At 38.3% G+C, this 22,700-nt stretch overlaps 1 protein-coding gene across 1 annotated transcript in view; it reads left to right on the top strand.

The window, feature by feature from the left end:
- LOC128644090 (disabled homolog 2-like) overlaps positions 1–22,700 on the top strand; it is a 168,682-nt gene that overhangs the window by 44,272 nt on the left and 101,710 nt on the right. Inside the window, exon 6 of the mRNA XM_053696807.1 lies at positions 21,925–21,951. Coding sequence (XP_053552782.1) covers positions 21,925–21,951 — 27 coding nt within the window. The remainder of the gene's footprint in view (positions 1–21,924; positions 21,952–22,700) is intronic.

The following is a 22,700-nucleotide window of genomic DNA, read 5'->3' as shown; positions in this document are numbered from 1 at the left end:
CCAAAATCTGTTACACATCTACAATCACCAAAAAACACCTATGCTAAATAGTTTCTAAATTTTGTCCTGAGTTTAGAAATACCCAATGTTTACATGTTCTTTACTTTTTTTGCAAGTTATAGGGCCATAAATACAAGTAGCACTTTGCTATTTCCAAACAACTTTTTTTCAAAATTAGCGCTAGTTACATTGGAACCCTGATATCTGTCAGGAATACCTGAATATCCCTTGACATGTATATATTTTTTTTTAGAAGACAACCCAAAGTATTGATCTAGGCCCATTTTGGTATATTTCATGCCACCATTTCACCGCCAAATGTCATCAAATAAAAAAAAAAGTTCACTTTTTCACAAATTTTGTCACAAACTTTAGGTTTCCCACTGAAATTATTTACAAACAGCTTCTGCAATTAAGGCACAAATGGTTGTAAATGCTTCTTTGGGATCCCCTTTGTTCAGAAATAGCAGACTTATATGGCTTTGGCATTGCTTTTTGGTAATTAGAAGGCCACTAAATGCTGCTGCGCACCACACGTAAATTATGCCCAGCAGTGAAGGGGTTAATTAGGTAGGTTGTAGGGAGCTTGCAAGGTTAATTTTAGCTTTAGGGTAGAGATCAGCCTCCCACCTGACACATCCCACCCCCTGATCCCTCCCAAACAGTTCTCTTCCCTCCCCCACCCCACAATTGTCCCCGCCATCTTAAGTACTGGCAGAAAGTCTGCCAGTACTAAATAAAAGGAGTTTTTCTTTTTTTTAATAAAAAAAAAAAAAATGTTTTAGCTGTGATGGACCCCTGCCTTAGCCCCAACCTCCATGATCCCCCCCCCCCCAGCTCTCTAACCCTCTCCCCTACCTAATTGCCGCCATCTTGGGTACTGGCAGCTGTCTGCCAGTACCCAATTTGCCCCAAAAACAAGTGTTTTTTTTATCTTTTTTGCAATTTTTAATGTTTTCTGTAGTGTAGCAGCCCCCCACAATATCCCAACCCCCTCCCAGATCCTTATATATTTATTTTTTTTTATTCTTTTTTCCCCCCTCTTCCCTCCTCATTGGTGTCAGTGGCCAGCTAATCGCGCGCGCACGCGCCGTCGCACGCTCCCGGCACCCGGCGTGCACATTGCACTTACAGGAACCGGATGCCGGGTACCGATGGGCCGCCCACCCGCCTCCCTGTTATGCTCCCACCCACCAACGAACCGGCACCATCGCTACCGGTGCAGAGAGGGCCACAGAGTGGCTCTCTCTGCATCGGAGTCTTCTGAAAAGGTATTGCAGGATGCCTCCATATGGAGGCATCACTGCAATACCCTGAGAGCTGCTGGAAGCGATTGCGATCGGTTCCAGCACTCTCTTAGACAACTGACGTACCAGGTACGTCTATTGTCATTAACTGGTTGTTAATGCATGACGTACCTGGTACGTCAGTTGTCATTAAGGGGTTAAAGGGACATTCTAGTCTATATTGACCCTAATGGCATCTGAAAGTAGATATGTAGTAGATGCAGCCTTCCTGCTGCAAGGTTTGTAGCTTCAGATGTGAATGAAACTGTCTCTTGCATTCTACATACTCCAGACTGAGGCAGGTAAAAAGCACTATATTTTAATCTACATTTCAAACAGTAAAATGTAATAGATTTATAATTTTAATTCAAATACAATGCTAGGACAAGAAAGCTCTATCATACATTAGAAAATAATGTCCCTGTAATATGTTAATATCGCTCCACAATATTTGCAATGTTATATCCATGATTATATTTGCTACAAAATCACATGCACATTTTTACTCTTATCTTTATGCTATAACTCAGCATCAGCTTCTTTTGTAAACGTCTGCTGCAGAACAGTGTCAGTATGGCTGGTACCGTATAATTACTAAATCACATCACCAATTACATAGCGTGCACATGGCTGTTAGTACAGTGCCCCATATTATTCAAATTTGAGCAGCTCCAACTCCCATTCAAGACCTTAAAGGGATATGAAACCTCAAATTTTTCTCTCATGATTCAGATTTTAAACAACTTTCTAATTTACTTCTATTATCAATTGTTCTTTGTTCTCTAAGTATCTTTTGTTGAAAAGAAGGGACATATGTTTAGGAGCCGGCCCATTTTTGGAGCACTATATTGCAGCAGTTTTGCAAAAATGTTATCCATTTGCAAGAGCACTAGATGGGGCAGCACTATTTCCTACTATGTAGTGCAGCAGATACCTACCGCTGGGTATCTCTTCAACAAAGAATATCATGAGAATGAAGCAAATTTGATCATATAAGTAAATTGGAAACTTTTTTTTAAATGCCATGCTCTGTCTGAATCACAAAAGGAATGGGTTTCATATTCCTTTAAAGGAACATTAAAATAATTTTAGATATAGGTATGTATCCTTTTTTTGTGGTCAGTACAAATATAAATGAGCTAGTGTAAGCAAAATAAATCGGCATACTTGTGTAGGTTGCATGCACTCCGGTCTCTATGAGGGAGAGTAAATTACAGGAAAACAAAGACAAATAAATAGTGAATGTATGAACATGGTATTGCTTTTTTACTATGTACAATTAAAGGTTTTGGGACAGATTATAAATGGATACCTACAATTTATTTCATGATTCAGACTTTAAGCTTCTTTATCAATTACTTCTGTTATCAAATTTTCTTTGTACTCTTGATATCTTTTGTTGGAAAGCTGGGACGTAAGCTCAGGGGCATGCACGTGTCTGGAGCACTATATAGCAGCATTTTTATAAGAATATTATCCATTTACAAGAGCACTAGATGACAGCACTATTTCCTGCCGTGTAGTGCTATAGACACCTAACAAGGTAGCTCTTCAACAAAGAATACCATGGGAGCAAAGCTTATTTGTTACTCTCTGTCTGAATCGCAAATGAAAATGTTTGCGTTTCATATTATTACAGGTATACCTCACTTTACAGCGCCTCACTTTACAGCGCTTCACTTTACAGCGATTCACTAATACAGCGCTTTGTGGAGCTGAAGTTCCACCTCCAAGGTTTTTGAAACAGTGCTGTAATCTTAGTGAGATGGCGAGAAAAGTGACTGGCACCATTTTATTATGCGCAGTTCACTCTGTTTACAGCTTTACAGTGCAATCTCAGTGTTATAGTGTGGGAAATTTTACTACAGAAATTGTCACTATTTTACAGGTACAGTATTTATTGAATTGAGTTAAACTAAATGTAGCTCTATTGCACCCTAATATATGAGAGTTCAAACATGTTTTCAAGTTTTTAAACACACTGGCAAGTGAAAAGAAAGCTAAAACCACCTTGTTTCACTTTAAGGCGGTTTTCATTTTACAGTGGGGCTCTGGTCCCTAACCCGCTGTATGAACGGGGTATACCTGTATTTTATTATTATACTTTATTTATGAACCTATTCTGCAGCGCTGTCCATGGGTACCATTCACTTAAATAAAACAATGATATAAAACTTGTAAGAGACAGGACAAAATTTGACAAACACATACAGGAGGAATTGATTGCCCTATTCCCGTGGGAACTTACAGTTTAGAAGGGTAGGATATCACTTTACCGTCCCTGGGCATAAGCTATACCCCTTACATTTTGCACTGGTATTACAATTCATATATATCATGCGCATGGTAGTATAATGCACACTATATTATTCATGCTAGGTAGAGTAGATGCATTCTTAAACCTCCCAACATTTCAAAATTCCAAAGAGGGACACCCTTTGGAGAGGTATATATGTGTGTGTGTGTGTGTGTGATCTACCCATTTTCTGTTCCTGTGAACAATTATTTATGCGTTTTTAATGTTGGATACAATACATTTTTGAACTTTTATTCATTGATTGCAAGCATAGTTTCACTTTCTCGTGTATATATATATATATATATATATATATATATATATATACACACACTTAGGTACACCTTGCTAGTAACAGGCTGGACCCCCTTTTGCCTTCAGAACTGCCTTAATTCTTCGTGGCATAGATTCAACAAGGTGTTGGAAACATTCCTCAGAGATTTTGGTCCATATTGACATGATAGCATCACGCAGTTGCTGCAGATTTGTCGGCTGCACATCCATAATATGAATCCCCCATTCCACCACATGACAAAGGTGCTCTATTGGATTGAGATCTGGTGACCGTGGAGGCCATTGGAGTACAGTGAACTCATTGTCATGTTCAAGAAACCAGTTTGAGATGATTTGAGTTTTGTGAGATGGTGCATTATCCTGCTGGAAGTAGCCATCAGAAGATGGGTACACTGTTGTCATTAAGAAATGGACATGGTCAGAAACAATACTCAGGTAGGCCGTGATGTTTAAATGATGCTCAATTGGTACTAACGGGCCCAAAGTGTGCCAAGAAAATATCCCCCACACCATTACACCACCACCAGCCTGAACCGTTGGTACAAGGCAGGATGGATCCATGCTTTCATGTTGTTTATGCCAAATTCTGACCTTACCATCTGAATGTCGCAGCTGAAATCGAGACTCATCAAACCAGGCAACATTTTTCCAATCTTCTATTGTCCAATTTTGGTGAGCCTGTGCGGATTGTAGCCTCAGTTTCCTGTTCTTAGCTGACAGGAGTGGCATCCGGTGTGGTCTTCTGCTGCTGTAGCTCATCTGCTTCAAGGTTCGATGTGTTGTGTGTTCAGAGATGGTATTCTGCATTCCTTGTTTGTAACAAGTGGTTATTTGAGTTACTGTGAGGAAGGGATATCAGAGCGCCAAACAAATGTAGGCTGGGTCCAGGATCAGAACAACAAATACCAGTAATAACAATAAGTGTTTAAAAAGTACAATTTAATACAATTTGATACAATTATAGTAAGTGCTATTACACTCGAATACAAAACAGCAACAATTCATGGATCCATGTTACAATAGAAATAAAATTCAGGTTTCGGACTTTAAGAAGCCAATACTGGCGGTGGTTTGGAACTTAAAAAAGGCCAATACTTGCGGTAGTATCTAGTAAATTGATTATAGGAGGCAATTGATATTGGACTTCAATACGGTGGCAGATAAGTTAAAAAGATAAAAATCCGATAACCACTTTTGTCACGCTCCGTATTAGTTTAGGACACATCTATCACCCACACTGGTATTTAATTAAGATCCCCGTAATTCCCAAATCATCTGTATAAACACATAAGTAAAACCTATGTTGTGAGCCGGGTGTTTTTTTTACCATCTATATAATATCGATCCTTCAGTATTTGCCCCATTTATTGATTTAACACCTTCATACTGATCACTACCATATACATATTTTTTATCGCATGTCATTTTATCGGATTTTTATCTTTTTAACTTATCTGCCACCGTATTGAAGTTCCAAACCACCTCAAGTATTGGCTTCTTAAAGTCCGAAACCTGAATTGTTGGCTATGCAAAATTGGGGAATGGGTAATAAAGGGATCATCTACATTTTTAAACAACAAACATTCTGGTGTTTACTGTCCCTTTAAATAAACCTAACACTAACCCCCGACGATCCACTTACAGTTCTTGAAGTCCCGCTTGAAGGATCCATCCAGCCGGCAAGAAGTCTTCATCCAGACGGCCTCTTTCATCTTCATCCAGTCAGCTAAGTCGTCATCCAGGCGGCAAGAAGTCTTTATCCAGGCAGCCTCTTCTATCTTTATCCATCAGGCGCAGAGCGGGTTCATCCTGAAGACATCCGGCGCGGAACTTCTCTTCAATACGGTCACCGCCGTAAACTGGATCATTAATGCAAGTGACGTCATCCAAGATGGCTTCCCTTGCATTCCGATTGGCTGAAAGGTTCCAATCAGCCAATAGGATTTGAGCAGCTAAAATCTTATTGGCTGTTCCAATCAGCCAATAGGATTTGAGCAGCTCTCATCCTATTGGCTGTTCCAGTCAGCCAATAGGATGAGAGCTCAATTCTATTGGCTGATTGGAACAGCCAATAGGATGAGAGCTGCTCAAATCCTATTGGCTGATTGGAACCTTTCAGCCAATCGGAATGCAAGGGACGCCATCTTGGATGACGTCATTTGCATTGAAGATCCAGTTTACAGCGGCGACTGTATTGAAGTGGAGCTCCGCGCCGGATGTCTTTAGGATGGACCCGCTCCACACCGGATGAATAAAGATAGAAGAGGCCGTCTGGATGAAGACTTCTTGCCGCCTTGATTTGGACTTCGCCGGCTGGATGAAGATGGAAGAGGCCGTCTGGATGAAGACTTCTTGCCGGCTGAATGGATCCTTCAAGCAGGACTTCAATAACTGTAAGTGGATCATCAGGGCTTAGTGTTAGGTTTATTTAAGATTTTTTGGGGTGGGTTTTATTTTTACAGTAGGGTCTGGGCAGTAAAAGAGTTAAATGCCCTTTTCAGGGCAATGTCCTTGCAAATGCCCTTTTCAGGGCAAAAGGGAGCTTAGGTTATTTTAGATAGGGTTTTTATTTTTTTTGGGGGGGTTGGTTGGTTGGGTGGTGGGTTTTACTGTTGGGGGGGTGTTTGTATTCTTTTTTACAGGTAAAAGAACTGATTTCTTTGGGGCAATGCCCCACAAAAGGCCCTTTTAAGGGCCATTGGTAGTTTATTTTAGGCTAGGGTTTTTTTTATTTTGGGGGGGGCTTTTTTATTTTGATAGGGCTATTAAATTAGGAGTTATTCTTTTTTATTTTTGATAATGTGTTTGTTTATTTTCGTAGTTTAGGGTTTTTTATTTTTGTAACTTAGCGTTTATTTTTTTTTTTTATTTTTTTAGAAGGTTTAATAGTAGATTTAAATAATTTGAGTAGGGTTAGGGTTTTTTAATATGTAATTTATTTTATTTAATTGGTAGTTTAATGTAATTTTAGTATAACAGCTAGGGTAGGTTAATTAATATTTTTAAAATAGTTATTTTTAATTCTACAGGTAAGTTTTAATTTATTTGAAGATAGGGATGTTGTAATTTTAATTTAAATTTAGCGGGGTTTAGGGGTTAATAGCTTAATTTAGTTTATGGAGATGTGGGGGGCTGGCGGTTTAGGGGTTAATAGGTTTAGTTAATGGTGGTGATGTGGGAGGCCAGAGGTTTACGGGTTAATACATTTCTTTAGGTGGCGACGCGGTAGGGGTTAATAACTTTATTTAGTTGCGGCGGGGTCCGGGAGTGACGGGATAGAGGTTAATAACTTTATTTAGTAGCGGCGGGGTCCGGGAGCGGCGGGATAGGGGTTAAACATTTTAGTATAGTGGCGGCGTTTAGTGACAGGGTATAAATAAAGTTGGTAAAAAAACGAATAGACACGAGATCGATGACTGTTAGTTAACAACAGTCTGATGCTCATCGCCCTGTACTTGGTGCGCGTCTTTTTGCCGGATTTTTTAATAAATATGGAGAGCGTATTCAGGTCCGCGGCCGCGATGTTAGGCTTTGTTAGGGGAGCGTATTGGTGACCGCGAATGCAGCATAGTTGAGCCTTTGATAAATATTCCCCCTCAGTCAGAAGCCCCATGCTGAAGTGCTGTGAAAAAGTATTTCCCTCCTTACCCTGAACTACCACTCTAAATAACTAGCGCTAGTTAGCGCACCCTACAGACAACCACCGATATTTTTTTAAAAGAAATCACTATTTTTGGGAAAGAAATAATATTAAAAAAAATAATTTTGTGCAGAGGAGGGCAATTTGGGACTATGGGCTATCAAAGCATGACAGTTGGACTGACAGCAGAATTCGTTACTGTCTCGCATAAATCAGGACAGTTGCAAGGTATGCATTCTTTACCTTATTTAATAGATTTCTACGAGTGCTTGCACTAAAATTCATGTTGGACAATGCTTGAAAGCTAAGCCGCTGGAGTACAAAAATTCCTCTCAAGTAATTGAGTTTTTGGTAAAGCTCTTTGATCTAAACCTTCCAAGTTTTTAAAAGCCCAGTAGGAAGTGATAACAGATAATAGCTAGTTTTCAAAAGCGCTACATGCAAAACTAGTATTACGGACTATGTGCAAGAACAAAACACATAATCATCATAATCATCAACCTGTAATATAAGCGCAATAAGTGTGCTACTACCGCTTCCCATGTAAAGTATAGGGTGCGCTATTTATGTATCTGGAGCATTAAAAAAGCTTTGGTTAAACATTTATCTTAAATTAAAATTCTATCAGGCGTGTTAAAAATGCTTTAGTTAAAGGGATATGATAGTGATACCCAAATATTGAAGCACTTGAAAGTGATGCAGAATAGATGTAAAAAGCTAACCAAAATATATATTCTGAACATCTCTATGTAAAAATGGAAGATATTTTAGCTCAAAATGTTTTTTTTTTGTTCATTGAGATGTTCATGTGATATTTTCTTGTCAGCTTTTTACAATTAGGCTGCATCATCACTTTCAAGTAATCTAACATATAAGTATTATGTCCCGTTTTACTTTAGTTAAAATTAATTTTAGCCAACAACTTCTAGTGCTTAATCATGCATTATGTTTCCACAAAATAACCATCACTATCACCATACCCTATCGATCACGTTCCATTTGTAATCTAGCCCTTTTTGGGTAATTTAATTGGGACTTTAATGTGACATTATTGATGGATAAATTTGATTGATATACAAGTAGATGTAGAAAAACTAAAATCTATAATTGGGGAATAAACACATAACCACAAAATTAAGCATAATGCTACTCACATTTACAAAATGATGTACAAATACATAACTGTCATTACCTAATGAGACGTGAAACTTTTAATTACTAATATCTGTTTTCTGCTCAGTGGTGTTGGTGAGGGTCACACAAATATAGCCTTGAGGGCCAAATGTGGTCCGCTGGCCATAGTTTGGATAGTCCTGCAGACAGTAATGTCCCATTAATACAACACAGATTTGCAATGTTATTTCTATATTTATTTATTATATTATATTTATTTATATATATTATATATTCCTTGTCTGAGGAAGGTGGAGAGTATCCCTGAAACGTTACCACTTTAAAAGGACCAGCGACTTTAATAGGACCTCCTTGTCTGCATTGTATGTTAGTTGTCATCCTGGTGGATGTTGTATAATCGGTGATAGTGCGCTTTCTTGGACTTATATGTATCGCTTTACAATAGCTCTGAGACCTTGCATAGCTGTGCTCAGCTCACAATTACCCTTGTCTCTAGGCCATACCTCAGCTTCAGCTTCTTTTCTGCTATGGTCAGGATAACAGTGCAATATTGTCAGTGTGGATGGTACCACTTGAAAATCATCTTGAGGATGTTTACATTTGTATCCTTATGTTCTGGCCAATCAGAAAGCATATTTAAATGAGCTAGTACTTCATACTATGGTATCCATACTAGTATGCATTAAGATATCTGTGGGAGTGGAAAAAGTAAAATTTTCTGAGGTAACACAGAAAAAGCTGTCATTTTAAATGATGTACGTTGTTTGTTCTACTATGTGTAATTAAACAGTTGTATAGGTCATTTAATTTATATTTCCATTAGTGATAGATGTTACAAGAGGAGATGTAAAAGATCTAAAATATTTAATGGGTCATTAAACACCTAACCATAGATTTATGTAAAATTAAAATGAAATAAAATAAATACATGCTCTTATTTGTTAGAGGATGTAATTTTAAAGGGACACTGAACCCAATTTTTTTCTTTTGTGATTCAGATAGAACATGCAATTTTAAGCAACTTTCTAATTTACTCCTATTATCATTTTTTCTTTGTTCTCTTGCTATCTTTATTTGAAAAAAAAGGCATCTAGTTTTTTTATTTGGTTCAGAACTCTGGACTGCACTTTTTATTGGTGGATGAATTTATCCACCAATCAGCAAGAACAACCCAGGTTGGTCACCAAAAATGGGCCAGCATCTAAACTTACATTCTTAAATTTCAAATAAAGATACCAAGAGAATGAAGAAAATTTGATAATAGGAGTAAATTAGAAAGTTGCTTAAAATGTCATGCTCTCGGGGGGCGGAGCCAGCCACCGCCAGATATGGCTGCATAGTAAGGAAGCTCCGGGCTACCAGGTACTTCCTAACCATATTATAAGCCCTAGGTGCTAACTAACCACATACCCCAAGACCTCTTCTAAAGCCGTGCACTACGGTGCATGCAAAGATAGAGCCTAAACATCGGGATCTGAGAGATATGTGAACGGAAGCGCCATGTAAGCAGAGATCACTAGGCCTCAAACCGTGACGCACATTCAGAAGCGGAGAGACGGAGCACTACAGAGCGGCACCGGAGGCAAGTTATAAGTAAAACACCTACACCCTCACGGTCAGCGACCCCTCTCCAGCCAGATACGGAGCACACCGAGCAGCTTTGTCAGCACACACCTGATCCAGAGGGGATATAAGAGTGCAGTAGGGGCCGACACATAAGAGGTGCCCCTAGGCTAACTGGTATACACTAACAAGGCCTGACATGCTCGTACCATGAGACATAATACCGATAAGGGCTTAAGGGCAATTGGTTAACTCTAGGCTGAGATAATAAATGACAAACCACAAAGTTCCATCAACAAAAAGTACTCAGCAGTGAGCAACTACACTAACAGATATATATGGAGAATTAAAAGACCGCTAAGCAGAGTGTCAGCTAGATCCCTGCATGCAACCTGCAATATAAATGCATCAAGCAACATCATTACGCTAAAACAACAACAGTGAGTGACATACTATAACCCTCTTAATTTACACAACACGAATAGATCTGTTGGACATAAAAACTATACTTCTGACCATCTGCTGTGTTGCGACAGTGAAACACACTACGTATATCCCACAAGATGGCGTCCAGGAGACCCCCTAAATCTGATAAAGCAGGCAAACCCCAAACAACCCCTGCAGGCAAGATGAAAAACTTCTTTAAAGTACTTGATACGACAGAACCTGCCATCACTGGCACACAAGATCTGGATAGCAACCAGTCTGACACTGAATCATCAGAAATAGGACAATGCCCTAAAGAACAGCTCACGAAGGCCGATCTAGACAACCTACCAACAAAAGCGGATTTTGCATCCCTCATAGCACAAGTGGGGAAAATGATCAAAGATGGCCTCAAAGAGGTCAGGAAGGACATCTCCGAATTAGGAGAGAGAGTACTACACCTTGAAGATGATCTAGAATCGGTACAAAAAGAGGCTGATTTGCAAAACAGAATTTTAGATACTCAAGACTCAACAATCCTACAGATGCAAATGCAATTGGAAGACCTAGACAATAGGGGTCGCCGCAGTAACATTAGAATACGAGGGGTCAGTGAAAAAATCACTCCACAACAGATACCACTATACCTGCAGGCACTGTTTCAAACTATCCTACAGACCCCAGAGAATCCCAACCTGCCTGTAGAGAGAGCGCATCGTGCACTCAGGCCTAAACCACCTGAAGGAAAGCCTCCAAGAGACATTATCCTCAAATTCCAATCTTTCAATGACAGAGAAAAGATAATGGAAGCCTCAAGGAAAATGAGACAAATCTCCCACAATGGAGATAGCATCCAAATCTACGCTGACCTAAGCATCATCACATTGAACAAACGAAGAGAGGCCAAATATCTAACTCTACATCTACAGGAACTAAAGATACCATATAGATGGGGATTCCCGTTTTGTATAAAAGTGATACAAGGATCAACTGTTGCTATCTACAGATCCCCAGAAGATCTGAGAGACTTTTGCAAACACCTGAACATCCCGGAACCCGCACTGCCCAGGTTAGATACCCAAACTCCAAAAGACAACCTCAAGCTCACTAAAGATCCAAAGCCTCGGGGGAGTCCATGGTCCAGAATCAGTAGGAAAAGACATCAATCAGCCTCCGGATCAGTAGATGAAGGGCCACACTCGACATGATAATAGAGGACTTGACAGAGTTGTTATTTGAAAATGTCAATAATCATTGCATATAGATGCAATGTTACACATGCTCTTCCTACCCATAAAGGGACTATAACCCATATCCCACCTCTACCCCCTGGTATAACGGTAGTGTGAGTATGAACTTTCATTAGTAACTGCCTTATGATGATCTGACAGACAGGTATGCAAACTGTTAGATTCCTTTGTGATTCTCCTTAATGACTAGCCTTATACTGTTTATCTTTGTATTCTCTCATGTCTCTCTTACAGTATGGAACAATCATAAGTAAAAATTACACCTAGTCTAAATAACATCATAAGAAGTACTGATACTCCCATGTCCGTATTTTTATGCGAACTGGGCAGTATCCCCTTTCACCATATGAATTGTATATGTATTTATGCAATCCTTATACTTTCATTGTTGTTTGTTGGTTAAATGTTAAGTTAGTTATGTTGAATAGTTGGTTAAGTTATAGAATCACTGAAAAAGTTCATGTCTTTCTGGTTCTACATGTGATTTTACAGGTTCAAATGAATGGGTCCCATTACAAGCTTTCCAATCTTAAGGGTAAACATAGGAAACAAACTCAACCCCACCGATGTCCACATTGATAGGAGCTAGACACATTAATATCCTCACACAAAATACCAAAGGCCTGAATTCTCCTGTAAAAAGATCGATAGCCCTTAATTGGTTTACTAGACAGAAAAGTGAAATAATATTTATCCAGGAAACACATTTTAAAGACGGTAGCACGCCGAAATTTTCCTCAAAGCACTTCCCAACAGGTCACTATAGCTCCCACCCACATAAAAAGATAAACGGAGTAGGCATACTGCTACACAAAAACATCCCCCTACAGAACATCACTACACATAAAGATACAGAAGGCAGATACCTAATACTGGTAGGTGAATTATATAATAAGCCGATAACTTTAGCTAATGTATATGCACCTAACAGAGGGCAAGCTAAATTTTTCAAAAAACTCACGAACAAACTTCTAGAAGTGTCAAAGGGATCCACAATACTAGCAGGAGATTTCAATGTAGTTTTAAACCCCAAGCTAGATAGCTCACAAGCAAAAAGCTATTTGTCAGATAGCACGATTAGAAACATAGCTAGTAGTTTGAGAACCTCTTCATTAATAGATGTATGGAGAACTCAACACCCGACACAAAAAACATTCACCTTCTTTTCTACTCCAAATAGATCTCACTCAAGGATAGACTATATATGTGTGGATCAGTTAAGTCTGTCCCTGGCAAAAAACACAGATATTGTACCAACCCCTTGGTCAGACCACTCAGCGACCACTTTAACTCTGGACTGGCCAGATCGCCCAATAAGGGACTTCTGCTGGAGATTGGATAACACTCTACTTTTACAGGAGCATATCCCTGTTAAAATAACCAAATCTCTAACTGAATACTTTAGATACAATCAAAACGCAGATACTGCCCCTACCACAGTATGGGAAGCTCATAAAGCCGTTATTAGAGGGGAATTCATTAAACAAAAATCAATCCTTAACAAATCCTATAATCAGGAATACACACAATTATTTCAAAACCTGAGGGAAGCGGAGAAACTACACCTAGATAACCCCGATTCCCAGATTAGCCTCGATGGTCTCACAGCAGTAAGAAGGGCCCTGAACAATTTACTAAACAGAGAAGTGCATAGGAAGGCATATTACTTAAAGAAACTTTACTTCACTGAGGGGAACAGAGCAGGACCACTGCTAGCCAGAGCTCTAAAGAAAAAATCACTTGGGAATTATATCCATAAAATGCAGGACAAAACAAAACAGGAAACCTTTGATTGCAAAGAAATAGCAAATATATTCAGTAGCTACTATAGATCTCTTTATAACTTAACACCAATTGTAGACCCTCCCCTATCAGGCCTGATAAAGGAATATATAGATAAGGCGGACCTCCCAGTCATCCCACAGGACATAGCTAAAACTATGGAAGCCCCGATTACAGAACGAGAGATAACCGAAGCAATAGCGAGCTTACCCACACAAAAGAGCCCAGGTCCAGATGGACTCACAAATATGTACTATAAGAGATTCCAATCAACACTAACCCCACATTTAGCAAGTATGTTTAACTATCTAGATAAGGAGGGACAGCTATCCCCACTGCTCCTAGAAGCGCACATCACCGTATTACATAAGGAAGGGAAACCCACAACACAACCCGAGAGCTATAGGCCAATTTCATTGCTTAATGGGGACATAAAGATTTATGCCAAAATATTAGCGAAAAGAATTAGTGCAATTTTACCGTCAATCATCCAGTTAGACCAGGCGGGCTTTGTTCCGCACAGGGAGGCCAGGGACAACACAATTAGAACTGCCCGTATAATAGAGTATGTAACAACCCACAAGATCCCAATGGCCCTGGTCTCCACTGATGCGGAGAAAGCTTTTGATAGGGTGGCTTGGCCCTTCCTCAGAGCTTCTCTGCAGAGGTTTGGATTTGGGGAGATTATGATTAAGAGAATCTTCCAACTCTATGACTCTCCCTCCGCCAAAGTGAAAGTTAATGGGGTTTTGTCCCAGGGATTCCCAATAAATAATGGAACGAGACAGGGATGCCCGCTCTCGCCGGTCTTGTTTGTACTAGTCATGGAGGTTCTGGCATCCAAAATACGCTCTAACACAGAGATAGTGGGTATAAACATAGGCCCAAACCACTATAAGCTCTCGATGTTCGCAGATGATGTCTTGTTGACATTGTCCTCCCCAGACAGATCTATCCCTGCGCTAATTGAGGAATTTGATGAATTTAGCAAGATGTCCAACTTCCTCATAAACCAACAAAAATCAGAGATTCTATGCGTAGCTATGACCCGGAAGGAAGGATTGGCACTTAAAGATCTCTGCCCATACAAGATACAAACCTCACAACTAAAGTATCTGGGAGTATTCCTAACCCCTAAGATTACTCACTTATTCGAAGCAAATTATAAACCATTGCAAAATACAATAACACATACTCTCCAGAATTGGAGAGATAAACCCATATCGTGGTGGGGTAGAGTTCAGGCGATAAAAATGTCAATACTACCGAAGATTCTATACACCTTGCAGGCAATCCCAGTTACCTTACCTAGACTATACCTCACACATCTACAAAAACTCATACACTCATTTATTTGGGGCAAGATAAAACCACGCGTCAACGCGGCCACTATGCACAGAGCAGTGAGGGAGGGTGGCCTGGGAGTACCAAAACTAGAAACGTACTACCACTCAATAGCCCTCCAGCACATTCTAGATTGGCACATAAAGAAAGATGATAAAGCCTGGGTGTCCTTAGACTCCCAAATCCTTAGAGCCCCAAGGCCTGGTGCCATCTGCTGGATGGACAAACGTCTCAGACCTACGGTCTGCCAGACATCAATGCTTTATAAACATATATTGGAGGTATGGGACTACCTAAACCAAAAGTTCCCTAAGCTATCAACACCCCAATCCCCCCTCACTCCAATATCAGCAAATATGGAATTAACAGGAGGATATGAACCCATACAGGGAGTCCGAGTCACATGGGAAATACCTGATTCCTTACCAATAATTAATTTCTTAAACAAGAGAACATTGAAACCTAGACAGGAAATGACACAAATACTACGGGGGGCCTTCACATCATGGCTCAAATACACACAACTCTCACATTACATAAATAGTAACCAAAACAAGCAGGATCTAACTAGACCCCCGACTGCTTTTGAAAACTTGTGCCTGTTAGCCACTCCCGCTAGAGGTACCCTTTCCATAGCTAAAAGAACACTAGATACAGCTACGCAAATGCACCTCCCAACATACACTGAACACTGGCAACAAGACTTAGGCGTAGTGATAGACGAGGAAACCTGGAGAAAAATCTTTAATAACACCCGAAGATCATCTACTTCCACTAAAATAGTTGAAATGAATTTTAAAATACTGATGCGGTGGTATCTCACACCTCATAGGCTACACAGAATCTACCCCGCGTCTTCGGCCTTATGCTGGAGGAACTGTGGAGCTACAGGGACTATGGCTCATGTTTGGTGGCTCTGTCCTAAGATTAAACCCTTCTGGAGTAAAATCGAACAGATACTACAGAAATTAGGGGGCACAGACTTCACATTAACACCATTAATAGCATTATTAAATAATACACCTAGTTGCAGATGCAGAATCCGTCAGGGCTTAATTCAGATAAGCTTGAATAGTGCAAAATCCCTAATATCCCTTAACTGGAAATCCCCTTTGATCCCCACAATCCAGCAATGGATCTCGAAAATGAATGATATACTCCCACTAGAGCAATATGGTTACTACAGAAGAAACCAACTAGGCATATTCCTAGATATGAAACTTTACTGGGAAGATCTAGTCAACTCGGATGACCTGAACATTTAATGTCCCCAAAACAAAATAAACACGATTAAACAGACATAAACATTAAAATAGAGAAACAGTTACGAGGCCATGCCACACCAAACATATTTAACTGGGGCCCCAGATATGACATTAGCTAAACCCTACCCTTTTGCATGCACAAAAGATAAGATACTTGGACCATCCTATCACAGACAGAACTTGTAGAACTGTTGTTTTGTTAAAATAGTTGTATAGTTATTTAAGTTTTTTGTTTTAATTGGTTATACGCATCAATACTTAAGTACTGGACTCGTGAAGTTAATAAAATAAAATATGCTAGACAGACTCGCCAAGATGCAAAGTCCTATGGGACTGATGGACACAGAACTTCTCACCCATGCCATACCGAGACCATTGTATAAGCTCAGAAATGTAACATTAACAGAATCTGTCAGATGTTGTAACGTCATTAATGTGTGAAAACCAATAAAAATTATGTTTCAAAAAAAAAAAATGTCATGCTCTATCTGAATCATGAAAGAAAAAATTTGCGTTTAGTGTCCCTTTAACACTAGCGACGCTCCAACTCCATGTGTTTAACCCCCACAAAGAAGTCAAATACATAAACAAAAGTGCCATTTAGATGACGCAGAGCACTGCTGCATGTCATTATTTTTTAATTAGAATGGCCCATTAAGCATAATGTCTGTAAATTAATTATATATTTTGTCTGTTATTTCTTAATTTTCCATGGCAAATTTTTAATAGGGACAATAAATCTGCATTTACGGCTGCAAACCCTCTCTTATTTCTGCTCTTAGAACATTTTTCTCCCTTATTTTTTACATGTAAAATCTAATTTTAAACATTTAATATTGTACTCTTGTACTCTTATTTAGTCTGACAGTTTAATGTCTTTACTCCCACTGTGCCTTAATGTGAATGTAAATTTTGATGCTAAAGTGCCCGGTTTTTAAAAATTTGATTAAAAACAGGGGCACTTTAATTCATCAAAATTTACATTTCACTTGTGTTGTGAAAAAAAACTTACCTTTTAATCTTCACAGCAGCTCCAGCTTCCTCCGCCCGTCGCAAAGCCTCTTCCTGGGTCTAAAATGAGAAATCCGGCTTCCTCCAATCACGGCGTTGAATAAGACACTGATTCCCCGGGGGGAAGCCGTGATTGGAGGATGACCTATCCATCATTTCTGATATCAGAAATGGCTTGCGACGACCGGAGGAAGCTGGAGCTGCTGTCAAGTTTAAAAGGTAAGTATTTTTTTACAACAAGAGTGAAATGTAAATTTTGATGAATTAAAGTGCCCCTGTTTTTAATCGAATTTTTAAAAACCGGTCACTTTAGCATCAAAATTTACATTCACTTTAAATGAGAAATAGAATTCACAATTTTTTTCTTTCATGATTCAGATAGAGCATGCAATTTTAAACAACTTTCTAATTTATTTCTATTTTCAATTTGTCTTCGTTCATTTGGTATCTTTTATTGAAAAGCAGACATGTATGCTTAGAAGCCAGACCATTTATGGTGCGCTATATGGTGGAAGTACTAGATGGCAGCAGTCTTTCCATGTACTGCTCCAGATGCCTACCTATGTCTATCTTCAACACAGAAATTTGATAACAGAAGTACATTGGAAACGTTTTAAAAATGGTTTGCACTGTCTAAATCACAAAACAACATTTCCCTTTAAGCTAGTCAATGATGATGATTTGTATATCTTTATCAGATTGTAAAATAAAGTGTTTTTTTTCAGTAACTAATCTATAATTTGTCAAATTCCTATATGTAATTTGTCAATTCCTTAGTTTTTCTTCAAAAAAGTTGGTAACCCTACCTGCAGTGCATATTACAATTATCCTTAGCTTATACAGGGCTGTATGTGAGTCTGGACTGCACTTTTTATTGGTGGATGAATTTATCCACCAATCAGCAAGAACAACCCAGGTTGGTCACCAAAAATGGGCCAGCATCTAAACTTACATTCTTAAATTTCAAATAAAGATACCAAGAGAATGAAGAAAATTTGATAATAGGAGTAAATTAGAAAGTTGCTTAAAATGTCATGCTCTATCTGAATCATGAAAGAAAAAATTTGCGTTTAGTGTCCCTTTAACACTAGCGACGCTCCAACTCCATGTGTTTAACCCCCACAAAGAAGTCAAATACATAAACAAAAGTGCCATTTAGATGACGCAGAGCACTGCTGCATGTCATTATTTTTTAATTAGAATGGCCCATTAAGCATAATGTCTGTAAATTAATTATATATTTTGTCTGTTATTTCTTAATTTTCCATGGCAAATTTTTAATAGGGACAATAAATCTGCATTTACGGCTGCAAACCCTCTCTTATTTCTGCTCTTAGAACATTTTTCTCCCTTATTTTTTACATGTAAAATCTAATTTTAAACATTTAATATTGTACTCTTGTACTCTTATTTAGTCTGACAGTTTAATGTCTTTACTCCCACTGTGCCTTAATGTGAATGTAAATTTTGATGCTAAAGTGCCCGGTTTTTAAAAATTTGATTAAAAACAGGGGCACTTTAATTCATCAAAATTTACATTTCACTTGTGTTGTGAAAAAAAACTTACCTTTTAATCTTCACAGCAGCTCCAGCTTCCTCCGCCCGTCGCAAAGCCTCTTCCTGGGTCTAAAATGAGAAATCCGGCTTCCTCCAATCACGGCGTTGAATAAGACACTGATTCCCCCGGGGGGAAGCCGTGATTGGAGGATGACCTATCCATCATTTCTGATATCAGAAATGGCTTGCGACGACCGGAGGAAGCTGGAGCTGCTGTCAAGTTTAAAAGGTAAGTATTTTTTTACAACAAGAGTGAAATGTAAATTTTGATGAATTAAAGTGCCCCTGTTTTTAATCGAATTTTTAAAAACCGGTCACTTTAGCATCAAAATTTACATTCACTTTAAATGAGAAATAGAATTCACATTTTTTTTCTTTCATGATTCAGATAGAGCATGCAATTTTAAACAACTTTCTAATTTATTTCTATTTTCAATTTGTCTTCATTCATTTGGTATCTTTTATTGAAAAGCAGACATGTATGCTTAGAAGCCAGACCATTTATGGTGCGCTATATGGTGGAAGTACTAGATGGCAGCAGTCTTTCCATGTACTGCTCCAGATGCCTACCTATGTCTATCTTCAACACAGAAATATGATAACAGAAGTACATTGGAAACGTTTTAAAAATGGTTTGCACTGTCTAAATCACAAAACAACATTTCCCTTTAAGCTAGTCAATGATGATGATTTGTATATCTTTATCAGATTGTAAAATAAAGTGTTTTTTTCAGTAACTAATCTATAATTTGTCAAATTCCTATATGTAATTTGTCAATTCCTTAGTTTTTCTTCAAAAAAGTTGGTAACCCTACCTGCAGTGCATATTACAATTATCCTTAGCTTATACAGGGCTGTATGTGAGTCTCACCTTATAGCAGTGCCCCTTATTGGCTCCAGCATAAGATAACAAGAACGTAAATTCCCTTTTTTTTATATATATATTTCTACTAGCCAGTTGTTTTTCTATGTACAAGACATTTTTAAAAATTTTAAAGCAATGTAAAAGTTAAACAACTTTTATCATGCATTTAAAAAGCACATTTTTTAACATCACAGACACACTTCACGCGCATTATTAATACAAAGGTTTCAATGCTTTTGCCTTTGTTAGAAATTATCTGAAATTTAAATGTTAATATGTAGGTAGCCAACACACAGGCTATTATCTAATATGTCTTGCTGCTCGCACAATTTATTAGTCGGGGCTTACTTTCAAAGATTATAAAATATGTTCTATGCATTTTTAGAGAATTCAGACACATTCACTATTGATGGAGAATTGCATAAGCATGCATATTTCTGTCCTACATTTTATTATGAATTCTGAAAGTGTATTATGACTCGCCATACTGAAAACAATATGTTAATAGTTTATTTTATTTTAGCTGAAAAAAAACTCATCATGCCAATGAATAGACATGTGCATGGTGAAAAAATTCGGTTCGGATCGATTCAGATTTTTTCGAATTTCAGTTCGGATCGATTCGAACTCGGAAAAATTCGAATCAATTCGGTTCGGATTCGTTTTGGATTTATTCGGATTCGAATAAATTCGGTTCGATTTGGTTCGTTTCGGAAACCAAATCCGGAGTGATATAACCTAATATACTGTACAATACTAGTGTAATCCATGGCCATCTGAATCTACCGAATAAATCTGAATAAATCCGAACTAATTCGGATTTATTCGGTAGATTCGGCACTATTTTTTTCTGAAATTCGAATCGATCCCGAATTTTACGAATTCGGACGATTTCCGAATCGATCCGAAACGAATCGCACATTTCTACTAATGAAAGAATTGCAAGACAAATGTGTGTGAAGAAGTATAAGATGATACTTGCTAGACTTTTTCATTGTAATACCTGTTATGACTATGGGATGTCCACTTTTACAACTTCGCAGTGTTTTGCAAACAGTATTTTGTCCAAAAATAATGCCTAAACATTTTATGAATACATGTAAATATGCAAATGATATTTATATAGCATGTAATATTTATATAACATATTTTTATTAACCAAAAAAAATGTTACAACGCTGTTAGGAACAATAATACTTAAGTTACATCTTCACTATATATATTTCTTTCCTCTTTACATTAAACTAACCAATTCATTTACTTTGAATCTGTTATCAATAAAAAATATATACATGCAATATTATTTTAACATATATGATCTGCAACAGGAATCTTACAGACTATTTTTGCGAGTTTGGAAAACTTTTGACAAATAAAATTAATACTCTTACAAAAGTTGAACAATTAGCAACTTTTATACAAGCCCTAAGTTCTGCAAAGTTAAATTAAAGGGATATGAAATCACAAGAACAGTTTTGTGTTTCATATACCTTTAAAGGTCCCTTATAGTTAAATGAAAGGACCACAATTCAAACTCTTTTATCTAGGTTTTTAAAATTCTGCAAAACAAATAGCTGAATAAGTAATTTGCTACATTTTCTAAGCTTAAAGGGCCGTGATAGTCAAAAAAATCACATGCTCTTATTTCTAATATATCAAGCAACACTGCATGCATGTGTTTTACCTATTTGTGTGGGTTAAATACGAAGGGGGAGATTTAATAATCAGCGGGTGCTGCTTTCCACACCCATAATTTCTGGCCCGCCGGATGCAGCAGTTAAGAAGCAGTGGCCATAAGACTGCTGCTCCTTAACTATCCACCTCCTTTCAGGTGGCGGACTGCAATCATCCCGATCAGATACGATCGGAAAGATTGACACCCCTGCTAGCGGTCGATTGGCCTCAAATGTGCAGTGTGCGGCATTGCACAAGCATTTTACAAGCATTTAGCGAAACTGGGCAGACATGGTTCGCTACAGCGAATCATGTTCACCCGGCATATAATAGATTGACCCCATAGAGTTGCAGGGTCGCTGCTGGTCCTGCTAGTATGGAAGCTGCAGAGAACTGCTGGTCCCAAGCAGAAATTGCTGCTTAACCAATCAGCAGCGCTAGTAACACAGTAACATTTGCAACTGTAATAGACTTTATGCCTTCGTTTTTTTACACCAAGATGTTAACTTATTATTTATTTATTTTTTCTTTTTGTAGAGTGATGAATCCTGTCAATCTGTGGAGGTAAGAAAATAGACATTAAAAGTATTTTTAAGAACATAATAAATGCATATTATATAATGCAAAAAACTAAAAAAATGGTTACAGGGTTACCGGCTGTATTCTAGTCTTTTAGAAAAAGATCTCTCCTCAGAGCGATAAACTGTTTTCAAAACTGAAGCTATTTCAATCCATAAAGAAACATTATTTTTAAATGACTTTGAACTACAATAAACAATCAAATACTACAGTGGTTTTCTATAGAGAATTAATCCTACCTAATCTTTGTGGTAACAGCCCCATTGTGCTGTGGGCGGAGGATATAGCTGCCCCATCTGCGTTTTCTTCCTGTGAACCTACACCCCCATATGTCCTAAACACCCCTAACTGCAGAGTCACACCCCAGGAGTGCCCAACTCTGCTTGCATAACACTTGTAGCCCCCCCCTATGCAGACTCTGCCCACATAGCACCCTTAACTACTCCAACATGTTTTCCTGTCTTAGGGTAACTATTGCCCCCCTACCAGCTACCACTAATAGGTTACTGGAACCACAACTGCCTCACTAGCAGTATTCCTTTTTGCACTTTTCTCACAGATTTTTGGATGGAAGCACATTTTTGCCAGGCTTACACAATATATATATTGGCTTTTTATGTGGCTTATATGTGGACAAACAGAGTTGTTTCTTGTTTTTATATTATGTTAAAATAGTGACCAAATAACACTAATAATATAGAAAACAAGATCATAAATAAAATATGATCCTCAGA

Source organism: Bombina bombina, unplaced genomic scaffold (genome assembly GCF_027579735.1).
Source record: "Bombina bombina isolate aBomBom1 unplaced genomic scaffold, aBomBom1.pri scaffold_627, whole genome shotgun sequence".
NCBI lineage: Eukaryota > Metazoa > Chordata > Amphibia > Anura > Bombinatoridae > Bombina > Bombina bombina.
Note: the sequence above shows the minus strand (reverse complement) of the source record. Positions and strands in the feature narration are given on the sequence as shown.